At 45.8% G+C, this 21,644-nt stretch overlaps 1 protein-coding gene across 5 annotated transcripts in view; it reads right to left on the bottom strand.

Moving 5' to 3' along the window:
* The window catches only part of DNAH9 (dynein axonemal heavy chain 9), a 1,014,643-nt gene that overhangs the window by 592,014 nt on the left and 400,985 nt on the right, over nt 1–21,644 (bottom strand). For all 5 annotated transcript variants that reach the window (XM_063960955.1, XM_063960958.1, XM_063960957.1 and 2 more), the window contains exons 19-21: nt 18,235–18,457; nt 17,585–17,751; nt 16,625–17,495 (exon numbers count right to left, since the gene is read on the bottom strand). In XM_063960955.1, coding sequence (XP_063817025.1) covers nt 16,625–17,495; nt 17,585–17,751; nt 18,235–18,457 — 1,261 coding nt within the window. The remainder of the gene's footprint in view (nt 1–16,624; nt 17,496–17,584; nt 17,752–18,234; nt 18,458–21,644) is intronic.

Below are 21,644 nucleotides of genomic sequence, written 5' to 3'. Positions count from 1 at the left end.
GGGAGGGAGGAGATAGGGAGATGCGGGGTGGGAGGGAGGGAGGAGATAGGGAGATGCGGGGTGGGAGGGAGGGAGGGGATAGCGAGACGCGGGGCGGCAGTGAGGGGATAGTGAGACGCGGGGTGGGAGGGAGAGGATAGGGAGACGCGGGGCGGCAGGGAGGGAGGGGATAGGGAGACGTGGGGTGGGAGGGAGGGGATAGGGAGACGTGGGGTGGGAGGGAGGGATGGGATAGCGAGACGCGGGGCGGCAGTGAGGGGATAGTGAGACGCAGGTGGGAGGGAGAGGATAGGGAGACGCGGGGCGGCAGGGAGGGAGGGGATAGGGAGACGTGGGGTGGGAGGGAGGGGATAGGGAGACGCGGGGTGGAAGGGAGGGGATAGGGAGACGCGGGGTGGAAGGGAGGGGATAGGGAGATGCGGGGTGGGAGGGAGGAGATAGGGAGGCGCGGGGCGGCAGGGAGGGAGGGGATAGCGAGACGCAGGGCGGCAGTGAGGGGATAGTGAGACGCGGGTGGGAGGGAGAGGATAGGGAGACGCGGGGCGGCAGGGAGGGAGGGGATAGGGAGACGTGGGGTGGGAGGGAGGGGATAGGGAGACGCGGGGTGGAAGGGAGGGGATAGGGAGACGTGGGGTGGGAGGGAGGGGATAGCGAGACGCGGGGCGGCAGTGAGGGGATAGTGAGACGCGGGTGGGAGGGAGAGGATAGGGAGACGCGGGGCGGCAGGGAGGGAGGGGATAGGGAGACGTGGGGTGGGAGGGAGGGGATAGGGAGACGCGGGGTGGAAGGGAGGGGATAGTGAGACGCGGGGTGGGAGGGAGGGGATAGGGAGACGTGGGGTGGGAGGGAGGGGATAGCGAGACGCGGGGCGGCAGTGAGGGGATAGTGAGACACGGGTGGGAGGGAGAGGATAGGGAGACGCGGGGCGACAGGGAGGGAGGGGATAGGGAGACGTGGGGTGGGAGGGAGGGGATAGGGAGACGCGGGGTGGAAGGGAGGGGATAGGGAGATGCGGGGTGGGAGGGAGGAGATAGGGAGGCGCGGGGCGGCAGGGAGGGAGGGGGTAGCTAGACGCGGGGCGGCAGTTAGGGGATAGTGAGACGCTGGGTGGGAGAGAGAGGATAGGGAGACGCGGGGCGGCAGGGAGGGGATAGGGAGGCGCGGGGCGGCGGGGAGGGAGGGGATAGCGAGACGCGGGGTGGCAGTTAGGGGATAGTGAGACGCTGGGTGGGAGAGAGAGGATAGGGAGACGCGGGGCGGCAGGGAGGGGATAGGGAGGCGCGGGGCGGCAGGGAGGGAGGGGATAGAGAGACTTCTCTTGTCTTTCAGATGCTCCAATTAAATATATTTTACACAAAAAAATATATATTTTGATAAGTAAGCCCAGACCAGGGGCGGCCGCGGCGAGGGTCTAGCCTGCCACAGCCGTCAGTCACCTCACCTACGCCAGTGTGATTTCCCTGCGGCTGCTCCATGTCTCTAACAGAAATAGACGGAGCCGCGCGTATGAGAGAGCAGGTCAGGAGACGGGCGCCACACAAGCGCTGACGTTCGTGCTGACGGCGCCTAGCAGGATGCGTGTTAGGCTGTCAGTGTGGGCGGCGCCCGTCTCCTGACCTGCTCTCTCATTACGCGCGGCTCCGTCTATTTCTGTTAGAGACATGGAGCAGCCGCAGGCCCGCAGGGAAAGCAATACACTGGGCCGGTGAGGTGACTGACGGCTGTGGCAGGCTAGACCCTCGCTGCGGCCGCCCCTGGTCTGGGCTTACTTATCAAAATATATATATTTTTTTTGTAAAATATATTTAATTGGAGCCTGCCGCCCTCCAGTGGCCAGCGCCCATAGGCAGCTGCCTAAAGCTGCCTAATGGTAGCGCCGGCCCTGCTGATACCACCTTAGGAAGGAATTGGGAACGAGTCCTCAATTCCGCCGTATCCATATGAAAAATCAGATAAGGGCTTTTACATGACAAAGCCGCCAATTCTGATACACGCCTGGCCGACGCCAAGGCCAACAGCATGACCACCTTCCACGTGAGGAACTTTATCTCCACGGTTTTAAGTGGCTCAAACCAATGCGACTTTAGGAAATCCAACACCATGTTGAGATCCCAAGGTGCCACTGGGGGCACAAAAGGGGGCTGAATATGCAGCACACCCTTTACAAAAGTCTGAACTTCAGGCAGTGAAGCCAGTTCTTTTTGGAAGAAAATCGACAGAGTCGAAATCTGGACCTTAATGGAACCCAATTTTAGGCCCATAGTCACCCCTGACTGTAGGAAGTGCAGAAATCGACCTAGCTGAAATTCCTCCGTTGGGGCCTTCCTGGCCTCACACCAAGCAACATATTTCCGCCATATGCGGTGATAATGTTTTGCGGTCACATCTTTCCTAGCTTTAATCAGTGTAGGAATGACTTCCTCCGGAATGCCCTTTTCTTTTAGGATCCGGTGTTCAACCGCCATGCCGTCAAACGCAGCCGCGGTAAGTCTTGGAACCGACAGGGCCCCTGCTGCAGCAGGTCCTGTCTGAGCGGCAGAGGCCATGGGTCCTCTGAGATCATTTCTTGAAGTTCTGGGTACCAAGCTCTTCTTGGCCAATCCGGAACCACGAGTATAGTTCTTACTCCTCTCCTTCTTATTATTTTCAGTACCTTGGGTATGAGAGGCAGAGGAGGGAACACATAAACCGACCGGTACACCCACGGTGTCACTAGAGCGTCCACAGCTATCGCCTGAGGGTCCCTTGACCTGGCGCAATATCTTTTTAGTTTTTTGTTGAGGCGGGACGCCATCATGTCCACCTGTGGCCTTTCCCAACGGTTTACAATCAATTTGAAGACTTCTGGATGAAGTCCCCACTCTCCCGGGTGGAGGTCGTGTCTGCTGAGGAAGTCTGCTTCCCAGTTGTCCACTCCCGGAATGAACACTGCTGACAGTGCTATCACGTGATTTTCCGCCCATCGGAGAATCCTTGTGGCTTCTGCCCTCGCCAACCTGCTTCTTGTGCCGCCCTGTCGGTTTACATGGGCTACCGCCGTGATGTTGTTTGACTGGATCAGCACCGGCTGGTTTTGAAGCAGGGGTCTTGCCTGCCTTAGGGCATTGTAAATGGCCCTTAGTTCCAGAATATTTATGTGTAGGGAAGTCTCCTGGCTTGACCATAGTCCTTGGAAGTTTCTTCCCTGTGTGACTGCCCCCCAACCTCGAAGGCTGGCATCCGTGGTCACCAGGACCCAGTCCTGTATGCCAAATCTGCGGCCCTCTAGAAGATGAGCACTCTGCAGCCACCACAGCAGAGACACCCTGGTCCTTGGAGACAGGGTTATCAGCCGATGCATCTGAAGATGCGATCCGGACCACTTGTCCAACAGATCCCACTGAAAGATCCTTGCATGGAACCTGCCAAATGGAATTGCTTCGTAGGAAGCTACCATCTTTCCCAGGACTCGCGTGCAGTGATGCACCGACACCTGTTTTGGCTTCAGGAGGTCTCTGACTAGAGATGACAACTCCTTGGCTTTCTCCTCCGGGAGAAACACTTTTTTCTGGTCTGTGTCCAGAACCATCCCCAGGAACAGTAGGCGCGTTGTAGGAACCAGTTGCGACTTTGGAATATTCAGAATCCAGCCGTGCTGTTGTAGCACTTCCCGAGATAGTGCTACGCCGACCAACAACTGCTCCCTGGACCTCGCCTTTATAAGGAGATCGTCCAAGTACGGGATAATTAAAACTCCCTTTTTCCGAAGGAGTATCATCATTTCGGCCATTACCTTGGTAAATACCCTCGGTGCCATGGACAGACCAAACGGCAACGTCTGGAATTGGTAATGACAGTCCTGTACCACAAATCTGAGGTACTCCTGGTGAGGAGGGTAAATGGGGACATGCAGGTAAGCATCCTTGATGTCCAGTGATACCATGTAATCCCCTTCGTCCAGGCTTGCAATAACCGCCCTGAGCGATTCCATTTTGAACTTGAACCTTCTTATATAAGTGTTCAAGGATTTCAAATTTAAAATGGGTCTCACAGAACCGTCTGGTTTCGGTACCACAAACATTGTGGAATAGTAACCCCGTCCTTGTCGAAGGAGGGGTACCTTGATTATCACCTGCTGAGAATACAGCTTGTGAATCGCCTCCAGCACTGCCTCCCTGTCTGGGGGAGCTGTTGGCAAGGCTGATTTGAGGAAACGGCGAGGGGGAGACGTCTCGAATTCCAGCTTGTAGCCCCGAGATACCACTTGAAGAATCCAGGGATCCACCCGTGAGCGAGCCCACTGGTTCGCTGAAGTTCCGGAGACGGGCCCCCACCGCACCTGGCTCCGCCTGTGGAGCCCCAGCGTCATGCGGTGGACTTAGAGGAAGCGGGAGAGGACTTTTGTTCTTGGGAAGTGGCTGTATGGTGCAGCTTTTTCCCTCTACCTCTGCCTCTGGGCAGAAAGGACGCGCCTTTAACCCGCTTGCCTTTCTGGGGCCGAAAGGACTGTACCTGATAATACGGTGCTTTCTTTGGCTGTGAGGGAACATGGGGTAAAAATGTCGACTTCCCAGCTGTTGCTGTGGAAACGAGGTCCGCTGAAGCAATAGCCGGTCTCAGTATAATACCTGAGTGTGTATACACAGACTTCAGGATAGCCTCTTGCTTTTGGCGGGAAAGGGTACGCCATTAGTAACTTTTTAGAAATCACTAATTTCTTATCGGTGGGATGCCCACGCTTCTTCACACACTTCATTCAACTCATCAGATGGGGGAAAAACCACTGGTTGCTTTTTCTCCCCAAACATAATACCCTTTTTTGTGGTACCTGGGTTAATGTCAGAAATGTAATCATGTAATCATGTAACGGGTGGCTCTGTTGGAATGTACACTAGTCTCATCGTCGTCGACACTGGAGTCAGTATCCGTGTCGACATCTGTGTCAGCCATCTGAGGTAGTGGGCGTTTTTGAGCCCCTGATGGCTTTTGAGACGCCTGGGCAGGCACGGGCTGAGAAGCCGGCTGTCCCACATCTGCTATGTCGTCAAACCTTTTATGTAAGGAGTTGACACTGTCGCGTAATTCCTTCCACATATCCATCCACTCAGGTGTCGACCCCGCAGGGGGTGACATCACATTTATCGGCACCTGCTCCGCCTCCACATAAGCCTCCTCATCAAACATGTCGACACAGCCGTACCGACACACCGCACACACACAGGGAATGCTCTGACTGAGGACAGGACCCCACAAAGTCCTTTGGGGAGACAGAGAGAGAGTATGCCAGCACACACCACAGCGCTATATAATGCAGGGAGTTACTCTACACAAGTGATTTACCCTATAGCCGCTATATATATAGTATTTGCGCCTAAATTTAGTGCCCCCCCTCTCTTTTTTACCCTATTGAGCCTGGAAACTGCAGGGGAGAGCCTGGGGAGCGTCCTTCCAGCGGAGCTGTGAGAGGAAATGGCGACAGTGTGCTGAGGGAGATAGCCCCGCCCCTTTTTCGGCTGACTTCTCCCGCTTTTATAATAATAATGTGGCAGGGGTATTTTACACATATATAGCTTCTTAGGCTATATTATGTGTGATTAGCCACTTTAAGGTACTCTAATTGCTGCCCAGGGCGCCCCCCCTCCAGCGCCCTGCACCCATCAGTGACCAGAGTATGTGGTGTGCACAGGGAGCAATGGCGCACAGCTGCAGTGCTGTGCGCTACCTTAATGAAGACCGGAGTCTTCAGCCGCAGATTTCCGTGAAGATCTTCATGCTTCTGGCTCTGCAAGGGGGACGGCGGCGCGGCTCCGGGACCGGACGACCGAGGCTGGGCCTGTGTTCGATCCCTCTGGAGCTAATGGTGTCCAGTAGCCTAGAAGCCCAAGCTAGCTGCAAGCAGGTAGGTTCGCTTCTCTCCCCTAAGTCCCTCGTTGCAGTGAGTCTGTTGCCAGCAGATCTCACTGAAAATAAAAAACCTAATAAATACTTTCTTTACTAGAAGCTCAGGAGAGCCCCTAGTGTGCAACCAGCTCGAGCCGGGCACAGATTCTAACTGAGGTCTGGAGGAGGGGCATAGAGGGAGGAGCCAGTGCACACCAGGTAGTCCTAATTCTTTCTTAGAGTGCCCAGTCTCCTTCGGAGCCCGCTATTCCCCATGGTCCTTACGGAGTTCCCAGCATCCACTAGGACGTCAGAGAAATAAATCTTTATAAGTGTGACACAGTGTGTATGCATGTAAGTACACATGTAAGCAATATTTCATCACTGGCACCAGGGTAAACCTATAGGACTTAAATCTTCACACCCCGGATTATCCTCTATTGAGATATTTTTTGATTGAAGTGATTACAGGCACTGAAACTGAATAATTGTGTATATATTTTGTTCTTTTTGCATATCGACCATCAAGATTGAATACTTATATGGACTACCTTCTACGAAGTTGACGAACTCTGACCCATAGGGTAACGAATAGAGGACTTTTTTTTTTATAAGTACGAGCGCCACAATAGGGTCTCATCCTAAATGTTTGTCTGCAAAAAAAAAACATTTAAACAGGGCCTGCCAATCTCCCCTCACTTTAGACAGGAGATCGAGAGCACATAAACAACTGAATTGACCACACAAAGTCAGAAAATCTCCTTCTCTACATCCCCATAGTCTGCTGGGAAATCAGTTATTTTTCTAACCAATCACTATGGGCAGATTTAAGAGGATCCAACCAAAAGAGGAAAAGATTGGTTATTCAAAAACAGTCACCTTAAACATAAACTAGGAGAACTAAACTGTAAACGGCCAGAGCTTAGTGTCCTCCAATGGATTCCGAGAAATGAATATGATATAAGTATAAATATTGCATTTTCTAATGTATATGTTTATGGGACACTGGTACCTTAGGGACATACAAAAGTTGCCTTTTTGGGAAGTTGAAGTGTCCGGCAAACGTCACCTGTGTCTTTAGCCAAACAAGCTTTGATATAAAGCTTTGTAAAAGTGTGGATGTCCAGGTGATCATCTGGAAAAGTTGCTCCATCCAAGAGCTGTCACTGATCAGGTAGAATGAACTCTCATGTTTTTGGAAAGAGGTTTCCCTGCTCCACTGACTGCCTGATTAATTAAGTAATCCTACTAACAAGAGTTGCTTGTATAATGCATACTGTACCTCTCTTGTGTTCAGCATAAAGTACCCTGGTGTACAAGCATGGGTCTAGCCTTTGAAGAAGCTGTCACAGACACAGTGATACACGTCAGCTGCTGTTCTGCCCATGCTCTACTCATCTTTTAGAACCTACAATACTAAATCCAAGGCCTGGACCCAATTCTCAACATTTACACTTGGAGCAGCAGAGCTTGGACTTTGTTATTTGGGTCTCTTCCAGCCTGATTCATCACCACTCACAAGGGATTCAATTATGAAAGTGATAATGTTACACTAAAAGGACCCCATTCATTTCAAAACGTATGTTATAACTATAACATTGCTGCATACACTCCCACTTTTAAGGAATACGACACTATTGACTGTAAAACAGGTAATCTGGAAGGTGTTAATAGGAACAAGCATGTATATCTTTGTTCTGGATTATAAGAACTACATACTGGGACCAGATAAACTGAGGAAAGGGGTCTTTTAAATATATATTTATGACATTTTACATTTCACATTCATTTATAAGATATTGTTTACTAATTAATTTCTCCTTTTTAATCCATTCCATCTGACATGTTGTTATATAAATATTTCTCTATGAGCACTGTTATTTTTCCTCCTTTGCACCAGGCAACTGTGCTGATTAATTTGATATGTGACACTTGTATATTGTATGTGACTGAGGCTGTACACGGAGCACAATGAAACTTGGCAAGGAAAAAAGCCACGACTGTAGCATCATATCACTTTGTATACAGATTCAGAGACTTAGGTATACTCAGATATACAAGTGTCATATATAAAATTAATCAGCCCAGATGGTGGGTCCTAGTCCTAACGTATTGCGACTAACACGCCATCCATCCAATCATCATAAGCATGCATTTGCACGGACCTCTATATACACTCGCCTCTGAATTGCTCACAATTTCATTGACATGCCCTGCCCTATGTGCAAATACCTTGTTGCCTCCTAGTAACACCATCTCAGTTGCAAGTGGAGAACTGGCTGAGATACATACTACTGTCCGTAATTGCCCTAAATTGCATATGTAGACCTGACGGATGTGCAGTCTGCTAAAAATTGGGAGATCCAAATGCAGGATGAATTGCGCAAAACTCTGAATCAGGTCCTTTGAATTCAAATGTAAATTGCACAAACTGCAGGATGAGCTTCTACACCTTTAAGGAACCAGTGCCAACACAGAGGATGAATGGAAAATTAAAGTCCATTAAGCTGTGTTTTCACACTATTGAGTTACTAATTACATGCTTTTTTCCTCTTACACGTAGTTCATATGCCTCCTCCATCTGTGGCATTGAGCTTTAAAAGACAGATCTCAAATTAAGCATTACCCAGTGTTCTGCTTAGCTCATATACAGACTTGCCCTTTCCAAAAATATATGGCACCTGTAAGATGTCTTCTCCAGACAGTGGCGGACGCTATTCTGTTTTTGCTGAACTAACATTCATGAAGTTACTGTATTACAGAAACTTCCAAAATAGATCTTAAGGGTTCTTCTAATCTTGAGCTTACATTTGTTTGCTGTGAAACTGTGCCATATGCTCTATTAAAACATTTAAATATCATCAGCTGCTTTTTGGTGCCAGTGACTACATGATACTTAATGTATACTGAGGGAGACTGAGTTTTTGCCTTTATGGAAGGATCATTTTATAAAGCATACAGTACATGCTCAGTGATTAGCAATTATACAGTCAGATGAAAGAAATTTGCACTCAAATGCAAAGAGATTTATTTAACTAGCTGCCATTAAACTTACAAGGGCATATATTGTTTCAACATCATATGTGTGGCTATTAAATAAAAAGACTGGAATAAACCATACTGCGTGAGTAAAAAAGGGAGTTGGAGAACACAGAGGTGTCACCGGTTGTGATAACACCCCGTGCACAGCACACTCTAGATCTCCCCACACACCGGAGGTACACTTGGGGGCAAAAAGAGGGCGTGGTCGCACATAAAGGGGGAATGGCCATATAAAGAGGGGCATTGCCTCGCAGGGATCCAGATATCATCACTCTGAGTCCGAGAGCATGCCCAGCATCTCCGGAGATGTTGGGCTGCTCCTGGATACAGTCTTCCTGCAGTGTCGGCTCCTCATCTATGACAGGAGCCGGGTGCTGCAGGAGACTGTTATACTGCAGCACCCAGCTCCTCTCACAGCAGAGGAGCCTGCATTTTGGTGTACCCACCTCCGAGGGTGACACCCGGGTGCGGCCCACACCCTGCGCACCCCCCCTTATGATTGCAGGAACATTGACCTTGGGCAAGTTTTGCCCCTCTCAACCGGAAAGTTTGCTGTCACAGCGTTCAAAGAAGTTCTGCTTTTCCTGTGTGTCGTAAAAATGTTTAGTTTAAAGGTGTGTACACACGGTGAGATAAATCTGTAAGATTGTGACTATATAGTCAAAATCTTATGAAAAGTTAGTGCATATCACAAGGTGTTAAGGGCCATACACACTAGAAGATATTTTTCAAAGATCTGAAAGATAACGACGATTGTGAATGATATATCGTTCACATCGTCTAGTGTGTATGGCCCTCCAATCAATGATGCGTGCACCCGCGCTCGTTGATTGGAGGTCGGCGGTTGGCCGTGCTGCCTGCTCAATATGAGCAATGTCACTTGTGAAATCGCTCATCACCGCATGTGTGTACGGAGCCGCGATGAGCACAATGTGACATTGCTCACCTCCCATCCAGCGGCTCCCTCCCCTCCAGTGGCTTCATTCTAGCTAAGCCACAGACAGGAGCCGCTGAAGTTATAAACCCACTGTGCCACCAACTTAATATAAAATTAATTATAATATGGGTTCAATATTATATATATATATATATATATATATATATAAATTATTTTTTTATATATATATTATATTGAACCCATCATAATTAAGTTGGTGGCACAGTGGTTTGGTGGGACAGTGGTTTGATGGCACAGTGTGTTTATAACTTCATTGGTGGGGCAGTGGACGGAGACGCTGAGCGGTCAGCAGCTCCCGTCAGCGGCCCAGCTAGGTGCAGCACTCCTAGTGGCTTGAATAAAGGACAACAGCAGGGCACGTGTGTAGACAACGTTTCAATGCCTTTATTGCGGCATTGTCATCAGGTCTTTTATGCCGCAATAAACGCACTGAAACGTTGTCTACACACATGCCCTGCTGGTGTCCTTTATTCAAGCCGCTAGGAGTGCCACACCTATGGACTTTATTATTTGTGGAGGCACCTGGCGCAGTAACGCGGTCTTAATGGGAGAGCCGAGCACTCTGGTATTTATATATTTTTTTATATATATAGATTTTTGAACCCTTAATAATGAATTTTTTATTAAGTTGGTGGTACAGTGGAAATTGGTGGGGCATTGGGTGAAAAATACTTAATTGGTTCCCCCTTCTACAGCCCTGCCCACACACCCAGAAATGCCTGACCAACATTAAAATATGTAAAAAAAGGGGCCAATTCCAAAGATATCTTTCATCTTTCAAATTGTTTGAAAAATTGCTTAGTGTGTACACTCAATTTCGTTCGTCAGGGCTCTGGGAAGTTCAAGGGAAATTGCTCATCTTCCACATTGTTCATCTTTCACATTGGTCATATCTTCTAGTGTGTAGGGCCCTTGGCAGCTTACAGATTCGATCCCGATGCGCGCTCCTGTGGGGTCGGTATCGTAAGGCTAGATAGACTGTGCAGGCAAGTCAATCTTGGCTATCTAGGGGGTCATTCCGAGTTGATCGCTCGCTGGCGATTTTCGCAGCACAGCGATCAGGTGAAAAAAACTGCATTTATGCGCATGCGTATGACCCTCAATGTGCACGCGCGACGTACGGGTACAAAGCTCTTTGTGGTTGTGCTCAGGTTCTAGCGAAGTTTTTATTCGCACTGATGGCCGCAAGAAGATTGACAGGAAAGGGGCGTTTCTGGGTGTCAACTGACCGTTTTCATGGAGTGTTTGCAAAAACGCAGGCGTGTCTGAAAAAACGCAGGCATGGCTGGGCGTGTGTATGATGTCAAATCCGGACACGAATAGGCTGAAGTGATCGCCAGCGCTGAGTAGGTTCAGAGCTACTCTGAAACTGTACAAACTGTTTTTGCAGAGCTCGGCTGCACATGCGTTCGCACTTCTGCTAAACTAAAATACACTCCCCAGTGGGCGGCGGCATAGCGTTTGCATGGCTGCTAAAACTAGCTAGCGAGCGATCAATTCGGAATGACCCCCCTAGTGTACTATCTAGTACAAAGTATAGTCAACATTGGCACTTATGGCCCATACACACGGTGAGATTCGGGTTATGCCCGATTCTCACCATGCGACAGGGGCTAGGTCGGCACATAGTCAATATCGCTAGCACACTCAGTATGTGCTTACAATACTGACTATGTGCGATTTTTGCTAAGTGTCAATTTTGACTATCTCTTCTATAGAGATAGTCAAAATTGATTTGCCTGCACAGTCTATCTATTCTTGCGATGCCGACCGCGCGGGACCGTGCATTGGCATCGAATCGGGATCGCAAGGTGACTTTCACCTTGTGATCTGCACTAACTTTTCTTATGATTTTGACTATATAGTCAAAATCGTAAGAAAAAATCTCACCGTGTGTACACACCATTAGTCAAAATCGTAAATAGACAAAATCTCAAGCACAGATAGTAAAAATCTGTACTATCTGTGTTATCTGGGCTCTGGGGGAGTTCAAGCGAAATCGCATATTCAAAATCGGACATAGCAGGGATCTCACCGTGTGTACACACCTTAAGAGTAGTTAACTTAAAATTTTGAGTTAACTTTAACAGAACGCCCACCAAATCTTTCTGTATGCTAACAGAGGCTTACATGCAGATTGTATGTCATGTGCACATGTGTTTGAGCGGCACAAAACATTTAGTGACAGTCATTAGGATGTTGAAGCTGATGAACATCCTGGAAGTCCTCCCACATCAAAAACAAATGTGGAAAAATTGAGAAAATTGTTTAAATTGACCATCAAATGATAGCACGAATGGTGCAAACATTGACAAGAAACTGTTAGGCAAGTTTTGCATCAAGATCTTAACATGACAATAGTTTGTGCTAAGATGGTTCCAAGCAGTGGCGTATCTGTAATGGGTGCACTCTGTGCCGTGCACACGGGCCCCTGGGTCCAGGGCTGGCCCATACCACACAACCTGCACCCCTCAGCGTGCCCCACCACGGCAGCAGCGCTGCACAAATCACCGGGCAAATGGCACAGTGACCATTTTCACGGCGTTTCACACATACTCAGTAGGAAAATCACTGCGCCATTCCCTGGAGACCTGCGCATGCACACTAGACTCTGGAACAGCGCTAGGGCTCCTAGTGACCCTAGAGCCCAGAGTCGCTGTGCTGACGACTAGAGAAAGCAAATTTGTAAAGACATATTGAAACAAACGGATTTGCATTTTTTAGATTAAAGTTATTACCTGTGATGAAAAATGGATCTGCCAGTACGATCCTGAGACAAAAGGCCAGCCTGAGACGAAAGTACCATGCACTGGTAAACACCATCATCACCAAGAATGAAGAGAGTATGTAAAAGCAAATGCATATTGAAAGCCATATTAATTTTTTCTTTGATGTCAAGGATGTTATTTTGGCAGACTGGGCACCAGAAGGCACAGTAGTGAATCAATATTACTACAAAAATGTTCTAGAAACTTTGTAGGAAAAAATCTGAATAAAGATACCAGAGTTGTGGAAAAAAAATGTCATCCTCCATCAGGACCAGCCCACACTGCTCTATCTGTGAAGCAGTTTCTAGCCAAGAAACAGATTGCTGTGCTAGAAACCTTCCATACTCGCCAGACCGAGCACCATGTGACTTCTTTCTTTTCCCTAAAGTCTTATCTGTACTCGAGGGAACCCGTTTTGCCTCAGTTACTGAGGTAAAGAAGAAAACGACTGAACTGTTAAGCCAGCTGACAGATAATGAGCTACAGCACTGCTTTGACCAATGGAAAATAAGAATGCACCGGTGTGTGGGTGCAGAAGGGGAGTACATAGAATGGCAACAGACTTAAAATGTACTTAATATAATTAAACGTAAATTATAACATCAGTCTCATTATTTAATATCCACACCTACTGCTGCAGCTTTGAGTTTATCTATAGGACCCTGGCATATGATTTCCAATATGTATAGCTAATTGGTATGTTATTTTTTTTATTATATGTAGATGTTTATAAATACTTGATCATTTTATATAATAAATATTCATATGGTCATGGTTCTTTCACAATTTTTTCTGACTGCAATGCTTTTTTCTTATGTAATATTCCTAAAATGCCTTACATCCATACCTCCAAACTGTCCCGATTTTTTGGGACTGTCCCACTCAGGGACCGCAGTGTCCCGTGGTGGTGGTGAAGGGGGGGGGGGGGGGGGGGGAGGGGGCAGTTGGGAGGCTCTCTGTCACTTATGAGCACAACGTCTATTCACAGGTGTCAAAGGGGCTGGGGGTATGCCAGCAGCTCTTAAAGCTCTGGGTATGCCCCCACAGCGATGGGAAGTGGGGGAGTATTTTGCGATAGTGGCATCTAGGCAAAGCTATGCCCCCTTTTGCATAGGCCATACCTCCTTTTCGGGAGCTGTCCCGATTCCCTATTTCACGATGTTGTGAGGTATGCTTATATCACAGTTGTGAAAATACCACCATTGCAAAGGGGTAAACAGAGGTCAGGGGGACTCAAATATGGCTGTGCCTCCATTGGAGGCCTCCCCACGCTACCTCATTTGGTCTTCGGTGATAAAAGTCTCCCTAGCGAATGGAGTGGATGCATTCAGGCTGCTAATACCATGTAATGGGCATAGCTACCGACATGTTAAAATATTGCCCAGGGCACTATTGCTGACGAGCCTGTACTTAGTGCATTTTCTCTGCAGACCTTGGAAAACTACAATACCCATTATGTCCTGCTTACAGAATTTGATATCAGTGCTTTTTTATATTCAATTATCCATTTTAACAAATATTCACTTATAAAGCCTAGATATTAAGAATAGATGTAGGATTTGCACATAACATACATAAACAAAATATTTTAAAGTCCAGTTGATCACTGCTATAAAATATGGACATGTCCAAAGACATAATCAGTGTAAACACCTATTACTGACGTACAATACATTTTCCATGTTAATCCCAAATATATTTTCGGAGAGTCTTAAGATTGTTCCTGGAGTGTGTCTGAATTTTTTCAGACTTATTTACTTGATGTGAACTTGTACTGTAAAGCAGGAACATATTCTCTGTTTACTTGAATTTTATGACTGTCAGATTATAGCTCTTTGCTACAACACTAAATGGCATTTTATAAGGCTTAAGGCTTTTGGTTCATAAAGAGACAAAATGATGGCATTTGTAGCTTTTCAGCAGGAAGCAGAGCTCATGGAGACATCTCTACAGCAAATAAAAGAATACACTGCATGCAAAATCTCTCAAATAGTAGACTATGTCAGTAAAAATCTATATTTTAAACCAGGAAGCCTGTACGGTCCATTTGTCAGTCAGATTGTGTTCCTATATTAGTTTTGCAAATGCAACATGAAAAAGCAGTATACAAATATAAAGCTCTTATTCACATATTACAATCAGAAACGATCAAAGTGATTTCACTTTCCTACTCACCAGCTGTGCCTTATCTGTGAATGAAACACAAACTGAGCTGGAAATAGGGATTAATGAACCCTTTGCTAAGAGACGATTTTGTACATAACACAACATAATGCTCTGTCATTGTCTATCTGCACCATAAGAGTATAGCACAGCAGTTCCTAAACTTTCTTGAATTACGACGCCCTCTAGGATCAAGGTTTTTTTAATGGCACCCCTAGGACTAGAGTTACTTATTGAGAAATTCAGCAAAAAAGATTCAATTAAGTAAATTGTGTTTATAAGTCATGCTTAGGTTCAATTACGTCTTGTCCACATATTTATGACTGGCAGTCACCGCCACTGTTTTTGACTATCACATGGATCATACAGTAAATAATTTGATTTGGTACTAGACCACCAACTCGCAGCACTCCTGCAAGTTGCCTGTGTTACACAGTTTGGAAATGACTGACATATAGCGACAAACATGTGAAATTAGTTAAATGACCCTGGGAAGGGTTTTCCATATGATTATTGTAGTGGTCATACATGTCTATATATACATGTTGAAATTCCCTGATTTGCTCCTCCTGATATAAAAGCGATCGAGAACGGGAATTTTTAACATGCAGAATTTCGCCAATCTGTGTTTCCAATTGGCAGAACAGACTGGGGAATTGGGGAAATGTAAGAGAAAAACATTTTGCTATCCCTAATGCACACAGAGTAAGAAATAACACTACATAATAATCAGATGATACAAAGATCTTAGTTGCGTATATATATATAGAGATATAGGGTTAAGCCCCCAGGCCGAACGGCAAGGTGTCTCTGTCACTGGGGGTCCCTAATACTAGGTGACCTAGTATTAGGGATCCCCAGTGACAGAGACGCCTTGCCGTTCGGCCTGGGGGCTTAACCCTATATCTGCATATATACGCAACTAAGATCTTTGTATCATCTGATTATTATGTAGTGTTATTTCTCACTCGGTGTGCATTAGGGATAGCAAAATGTTTTTCTCTTACCCAGAATTACCCCTCCCTTTTAGCACCTGAGTGACATCACAATCTGATTGAGCAGCTTGCCAATAAATGTGAATTGGGGAAATGTGCCTTAGATGTACAGTATGGGCCCCCTTAATCTGCTCTTAGCATGCACTTGAATCTATTGCAGAGAATATAGCAGGGCTGTGTTGTATTCCATGGCTAAGAAAATAAACAAATGTGCTTAATAAAATAAGCATATAGGAAAAAGCATCAACAAACGCTGGTGAAATACATCAATGAAAAATGACAGGAGTGATAGTTAAAGTCAACTGAAGAAAAGCACAAGAGTGTGAGCCGTCTTGTAACTTTATGCTACAGGATGCCTGGCCCAAAAATGCTGTTTGTTGGAGAAAACATCTATGCTGTAATACAATTTACATTTTATGTAAACATTTAAAGAAGTGAAGAGCTTCCTATGTTAGGTGATAGAAATGAGAAATATCTGACATTACGGGCAAAACGTAATAACCTGCAAGCTGCCGGAGGAGCAGGACATTGTGCGAGTACAGCTCACAGGCTATTACATTTAGTTCTACTTTTTCAAAACGGACGTCTGTTAGATTTTCTCAAAGGATACATAGTTAGAGAACACCTTTTTATTTAACATATTTGTCAAAATAGATTCAGTTTTAGAACATGTATTTTAAATCAAAAATTTTCCATGATTAGAGATTCAGGAGTTGATGTATCAAGTAGTGAAAAGAGTAGATCGGTAGAAAGACCAGTGGAGAAGTTGCCCATAGCAAACATCAACCCCTTAACTCCATATATTAAAAATACCAAACATCTGATTACTCATACTGTACCTCGGGAAGCTGTGCTCTAATGTCATCTGAACCAATAAAAATGCTTTCTAGATGGGACCAGGTACGCTGAACCTCAAACCAGATAAAGATCACAGAGTCAGCCGTGGACAGTTTCTTTTGCCAGCCTGAAACTTCCTCTAAAAAGTATGCTATGTACTTTGAGGTCATTAGGTTCTGAAGCTGAACTTGATTATCCTCCAAAGTCTCAATAAGCTCTTCATCTGACCTGATCAAGGGCACATTTGTACGGGGGTGATTTTCATATTGAAAATTCATCCCACTCCAAGTAGTGTCAAGCTCCTTTAACACTTTTTCCATGCCCATTTCTTTAACAGCTTTGTCCACGATGCCACGTACTTCATCCTCAAAATTATGAAGGTTAAGCTTTAGCAGGTCAGCAAGAGTGGTGTCTTCATCCATAGTGAAGCGAACACCAGTTGCTTGCATCAATTGACTCCAGTGTCTTTCACGGATAGCTGTATTTTGAAGTTCTGCCACGGCTCGAAAAGATGTTAATATGTTCTTCACTTGATTATCAAGTCCTGTGAATGCATCCCAAGCTCTCATCTCCTTGTCCAAATTTCGGATGTCCTTTGCAAACCTCTTACACTCGAGGTCCATGTTCTCTACATTGATCTCTCTCCATCTGGTGGTTTGCCAGTCATCCATGCTGGAGGTAACCAACTTGATCATATCCCATAGTTCCTTAAGAAGACAAACTTCTTTCCTACATTGTTTTAATTGCTTGTAATCTGGAATACTGACTTCAAACAAGGCTGCAGACTCATAAATTGAGGCCATACTGGCCTCCATTTTATTAATTTCGATATGTTTAAGATCAAGCATGTTATATGGTGAAACGCTGTCAAACCTGAGGAAAACAAAGTAACTGTTAAAGTATATTTTCATAAAAAAAAAAAAAAAAAACAACAACAGAGCACTAAGTGATAGAATCTGTACCTAAAAGGCGCCTCCTTGCGAAACCTCTCTCTGAAATTGTGCTGTTCAACATCAAATGAGGCACAGTTCCTGCGCAGAAGTGTGACTTCATTGGCTTGTAACGGTGCTACCTGCTGCTTTACAGTAATAGCCATCTTCTTAATGTTGTTCCATTTTTCCGGCAGCTCCTGAATGAGAAATTGAAGGAAAGTACTGTACCAAGCTAAAGCAACACAAAATATACCATGAACTAGATTTATAGAATCACTGCGCTATCAGATGCTGCTATGAAACTTATTGCTAGGTTATTAATTTACAAGATACACATCAACCAGCTTTGGTTCCTATCTCATTTACATGCCATCTAGCTGTAAGGGGCAAATTCAATAAGCTGCAATGAAAGCCTTGCATGTTTTGTTCACATAGAGGTCCAAGAAAACAAACAAACAAGTGAAGTTTGCATCCCGTAACAACAACCCAATATTTGCTCAGTAACTGTTAGCTGAACCTTCACTATACAATTCAAAGGTGAGTTCTTTACAGTCTTAAACCAGGTGACCCACAGTTAAAGAAAGTCTGAACCCCCAAAAATATATATTATTTAATTTTTTCCATAAGTCTTCGTATATCTCAGAAAAATAGAATGTTAAACAGTTAGACACAGGACTGACCTCCAGCTGTTTGTAGACCTCGTCAGGTAGTTCCTGCTCATAGACCTTCAGCAACTCTATGGTCTGTTTCAAAGGTTCAAACAACTCATCGGTGCTGCTTTGTCGATCCTTTACAGCCATTAAATGACCCATTATTTCCACCAACCCTTTGTAGTCTCCTTCTTTCAGCTGTTTACTCAACCCCTGTTTTGCCAACTTGATAAAGTCTTCCAGATCGAGTAGACTGAGTGAGGGAATCATTTTTATGTACTTAATGAATGACTTTGAATTACATGTACATACAAACACTGCCTTAGTACACACCCCAAACTATACTGCACAATAATATATAGGATTTTTGGTCACTTACCATTGAATCCCTTTCTCTGAAGCGGGCTGTGGGACATTGGGATTGCAGGATGGGCTAAAGTTTGGCACTTAAACTGTACGTAACTTTAATTCTGAGCTCCTCCACCCTGCAACCCCTTCATGACAGTACTTCTCTTAAAAGTAGTCCAGTAAGGAGTAGCAGTAACCTAGTGAAGCTGTTAAAACAATCACTAAATCCATAGGGAAAAGACAGTCAAGAACGAAAACAATGCACGACTGAGCATTAGAGGGGGCTGAGCATGAGGGAGGGAATGCAGTGTCCTACAATCCTATTTTCTCTGTCAGCAAGGCTGGTGGGACATTGGACAATGGCATGTTCTACAGCCGCCCCTAGGGGAGGGAACGCTCAGGCTGCCTGACCTAAGAACTGTACACCCAAAATGGATGTCATCAGAGGCAAAAACATGAAAATGGCAAAAATGAGTACACGTGTGGACAGAGGACAAGGTGCTGTGCGACAGACTTGTTCTGTTGAAGCCCCATGTCGCGATGCCCAAGAGGTTGCCATTGCCCTAGTGGAATGTGCTGACACTTGATCTGGTGCCGGTAGCCCTGCACTAGTATAGGCTCGAGTGATGACTGAGCGGATCCAACACAATGGTCTGCTTTATAGCTGGCCAAACATGTTTATGTGCGTTATAAAGAGCAAGCAGAGAATCTGTGCAGCGGACTGAAGAAGTCCTGTCCAAGTAAATCGGCAGAATTTGGACTACATCTAACAGAGCTCCCCGGGATAACATTTGGCTGAAACGTAGGAATTGTACAGGGAACCCCTCTATTGGCTGGAAAGTAGGAACCATATGGAGAACAGCTCTATCATCATGGAAGACAAGAAAAGCAGCTTGCAAGACAAAGCCCCTAACTTGGAAAAACACATGCCGAGCTGAGGAAATAGCCATAAGGAAGACCAGTTTCCAAGTAACAAACTGAAGATCCATTGAATGTAAAGGCTCAAATGAAACCTCCCACTGTGCTATCTGGTTGAATAAACCCTGTAAAAACTTTTTGACCACTGGAAGTGCCAAACAGCGCTGGAAATAAATTGACAGGGAAGAAATCTGTATTTTCAAATAACAAAGATTTAAACTGATTTCCAAACACCCATGAAGGAAGGCCAAGAACCGAGAGAGGGAAAACCTGTATGTATGAACCCTTCTCTCTTCACACCAACAGATGTAGAGTTTAAATACTGTACCCTGTGGTAATTGCATAACAAAACAGGTTTTTACAGACTTGCAGCATAGTATAGACTACGGAGGAAGAAAACACCTTAGATTTCAAAAGCTAGGTTTCAAAAGCCAGGCCATTAACCACTTAACTGATGATTCTTTTTACAAAAACTGCTCAGAAATAGTAATTTTTTTTTAATGAGTGAATTAGCTGAAGAACATGGGCAGGATGTAATGATGCCCTGTGGGCGGCCGTGCGGAATGCCAGCCGAACTCGGACGTTTTTTTAAAGGAGCGATTTAAACCATGCCTTGTAAGAGATTGGCCCGTTAAAAAAAGTCCATGTTCGGCCGGCATCCGACACGGCTGCCAAACTCAGGCTTCATTACATCCAGCCCCATGTATTTAAACTTAACCAATATAATTTTATTTAAAAAAAAGATTTTTCATATTTGTAAAAAAAAATAAGAATTTACTTACCGATAATTCTATTTCTCATAGTCCGTAGTGGATGCTGGGGACTCCGTAAGGACCATGGGGAATAGCGGCTCCGCAGGAGACTGGGCACATCTAAAGAAAGCTTTAGGACTATCTGGTGTGCACTGGCTCCTCCCCCTATGACCGTCCTCCAAGCCTCAGTTAGGATACTGTGCCCGGACGAGTGTACACAATAAGGAAGGATTTTGAATCCCGGGTAAGACTCATACCAGCCACACCAATCACACCGTATAACTTGTGATCTGAACCCAGTTAACAGCATGATAACAGAGGAGCCTCTGAAAGATGGCTCACAACAATAATAACCCGATTTTTGTAACAATAACTATGTACAAGTATTGCAGACAATCCGCACTTGGGATGGGCGCCCAGCATCCACTACGGACTATGAGAAATAGAATTATCGGTAAGTAAATTCTTATTTTCTCTAACGTCCTAAGTGGATGCTGGGGACTCCGTAAGCACCATGGGGATTATACCAAAGCTCCCAAACGGGCGGGAGAGTGCGGATGACTCTGCAGCACCAAATGAGAGAACTCCAGGTCCTCCTCAGCCAGGATATCAATTTTGTAGAATATTACAAACGTATTTGCTCCTGACCAAGTAGCTGCTCGGCAAAGTTGTAAAGCCGAGACCCCTCGGGCAGCCACCCAAGATGAGCCCACCTTCCTTGTGGAGTGGGCATTTACAGATTTTTGGCTGTGGCAGGCCTGCCACAGAATGTGCAAGCTGAATTGTACTACAAATCCAACGAGCAATAGTCTGCTTAGAAGCAGGAGCACCCAGCTTTTTGGGTGCATACAGGATAAACAGCGAGTCAGATTTCCTGACTCCAGCCGTCCTGGAAACATATATTTTCAGGGCACTGACAACGTCTAGCAACTTGGAGGCCTCCAAGTCCCTAGTAGCCGCAGGCACCACCAATAGGTTGGTTCAGGTGAAACGCTGAAACCACCTTGGGGAGAAACTGAGGACGAGTCCTCAATTCCGCCCTGTCCGAATGGAAAATCAGATAAGGGCTTTTTCAGGATAAAGCCGCCAATTCTGACACGCGCCTGGCCCAGGCCAGGGCCAACAGCATGACCACTTTCCATGTGAGATATTTTAACTCCACAGATTTAAGTGGTTCAAACCAATGTGACTTTTGGAACCCAAAACTACATTGAGATCCCAAAGTGCCACTGGAGGCACAAAAGGAGGCTGTATATGCAGTACCCCTTTTACAAACGTCTGAACTTCAGGGACTGAAGCTAGTTCTTTTTGGAAGAAATTTGACAGGGCCGAAATTTGAACCTTAATGGACCCCAATTTCAGGCCCATAGGCACTCCTGTTTGCAGGAAGTGTAGGAATCGACCCAGTTGAATTTCCTCCGT

This window comes from Pseudophryne corroboree, chromosome 3, assembly GCF_028390025.1.
Source record: "Pseudophryne corroboree isolate aPseCor3 chromosome 3, aPseCor3.hap2, whole genome shotgun sequence".
Taxonomy (NCBI): Eukaryota; Metazoa; Chordata; class Amphibia; order Anura; family Myobatrachidae; genus Pseudophryne; species Pseudophryne corroboree.
The sequence above is the reverse complement of the archived record's forward strand: the minus strand, read 5'-3'. Positions and strand labels throughout refer to the sequence as shown.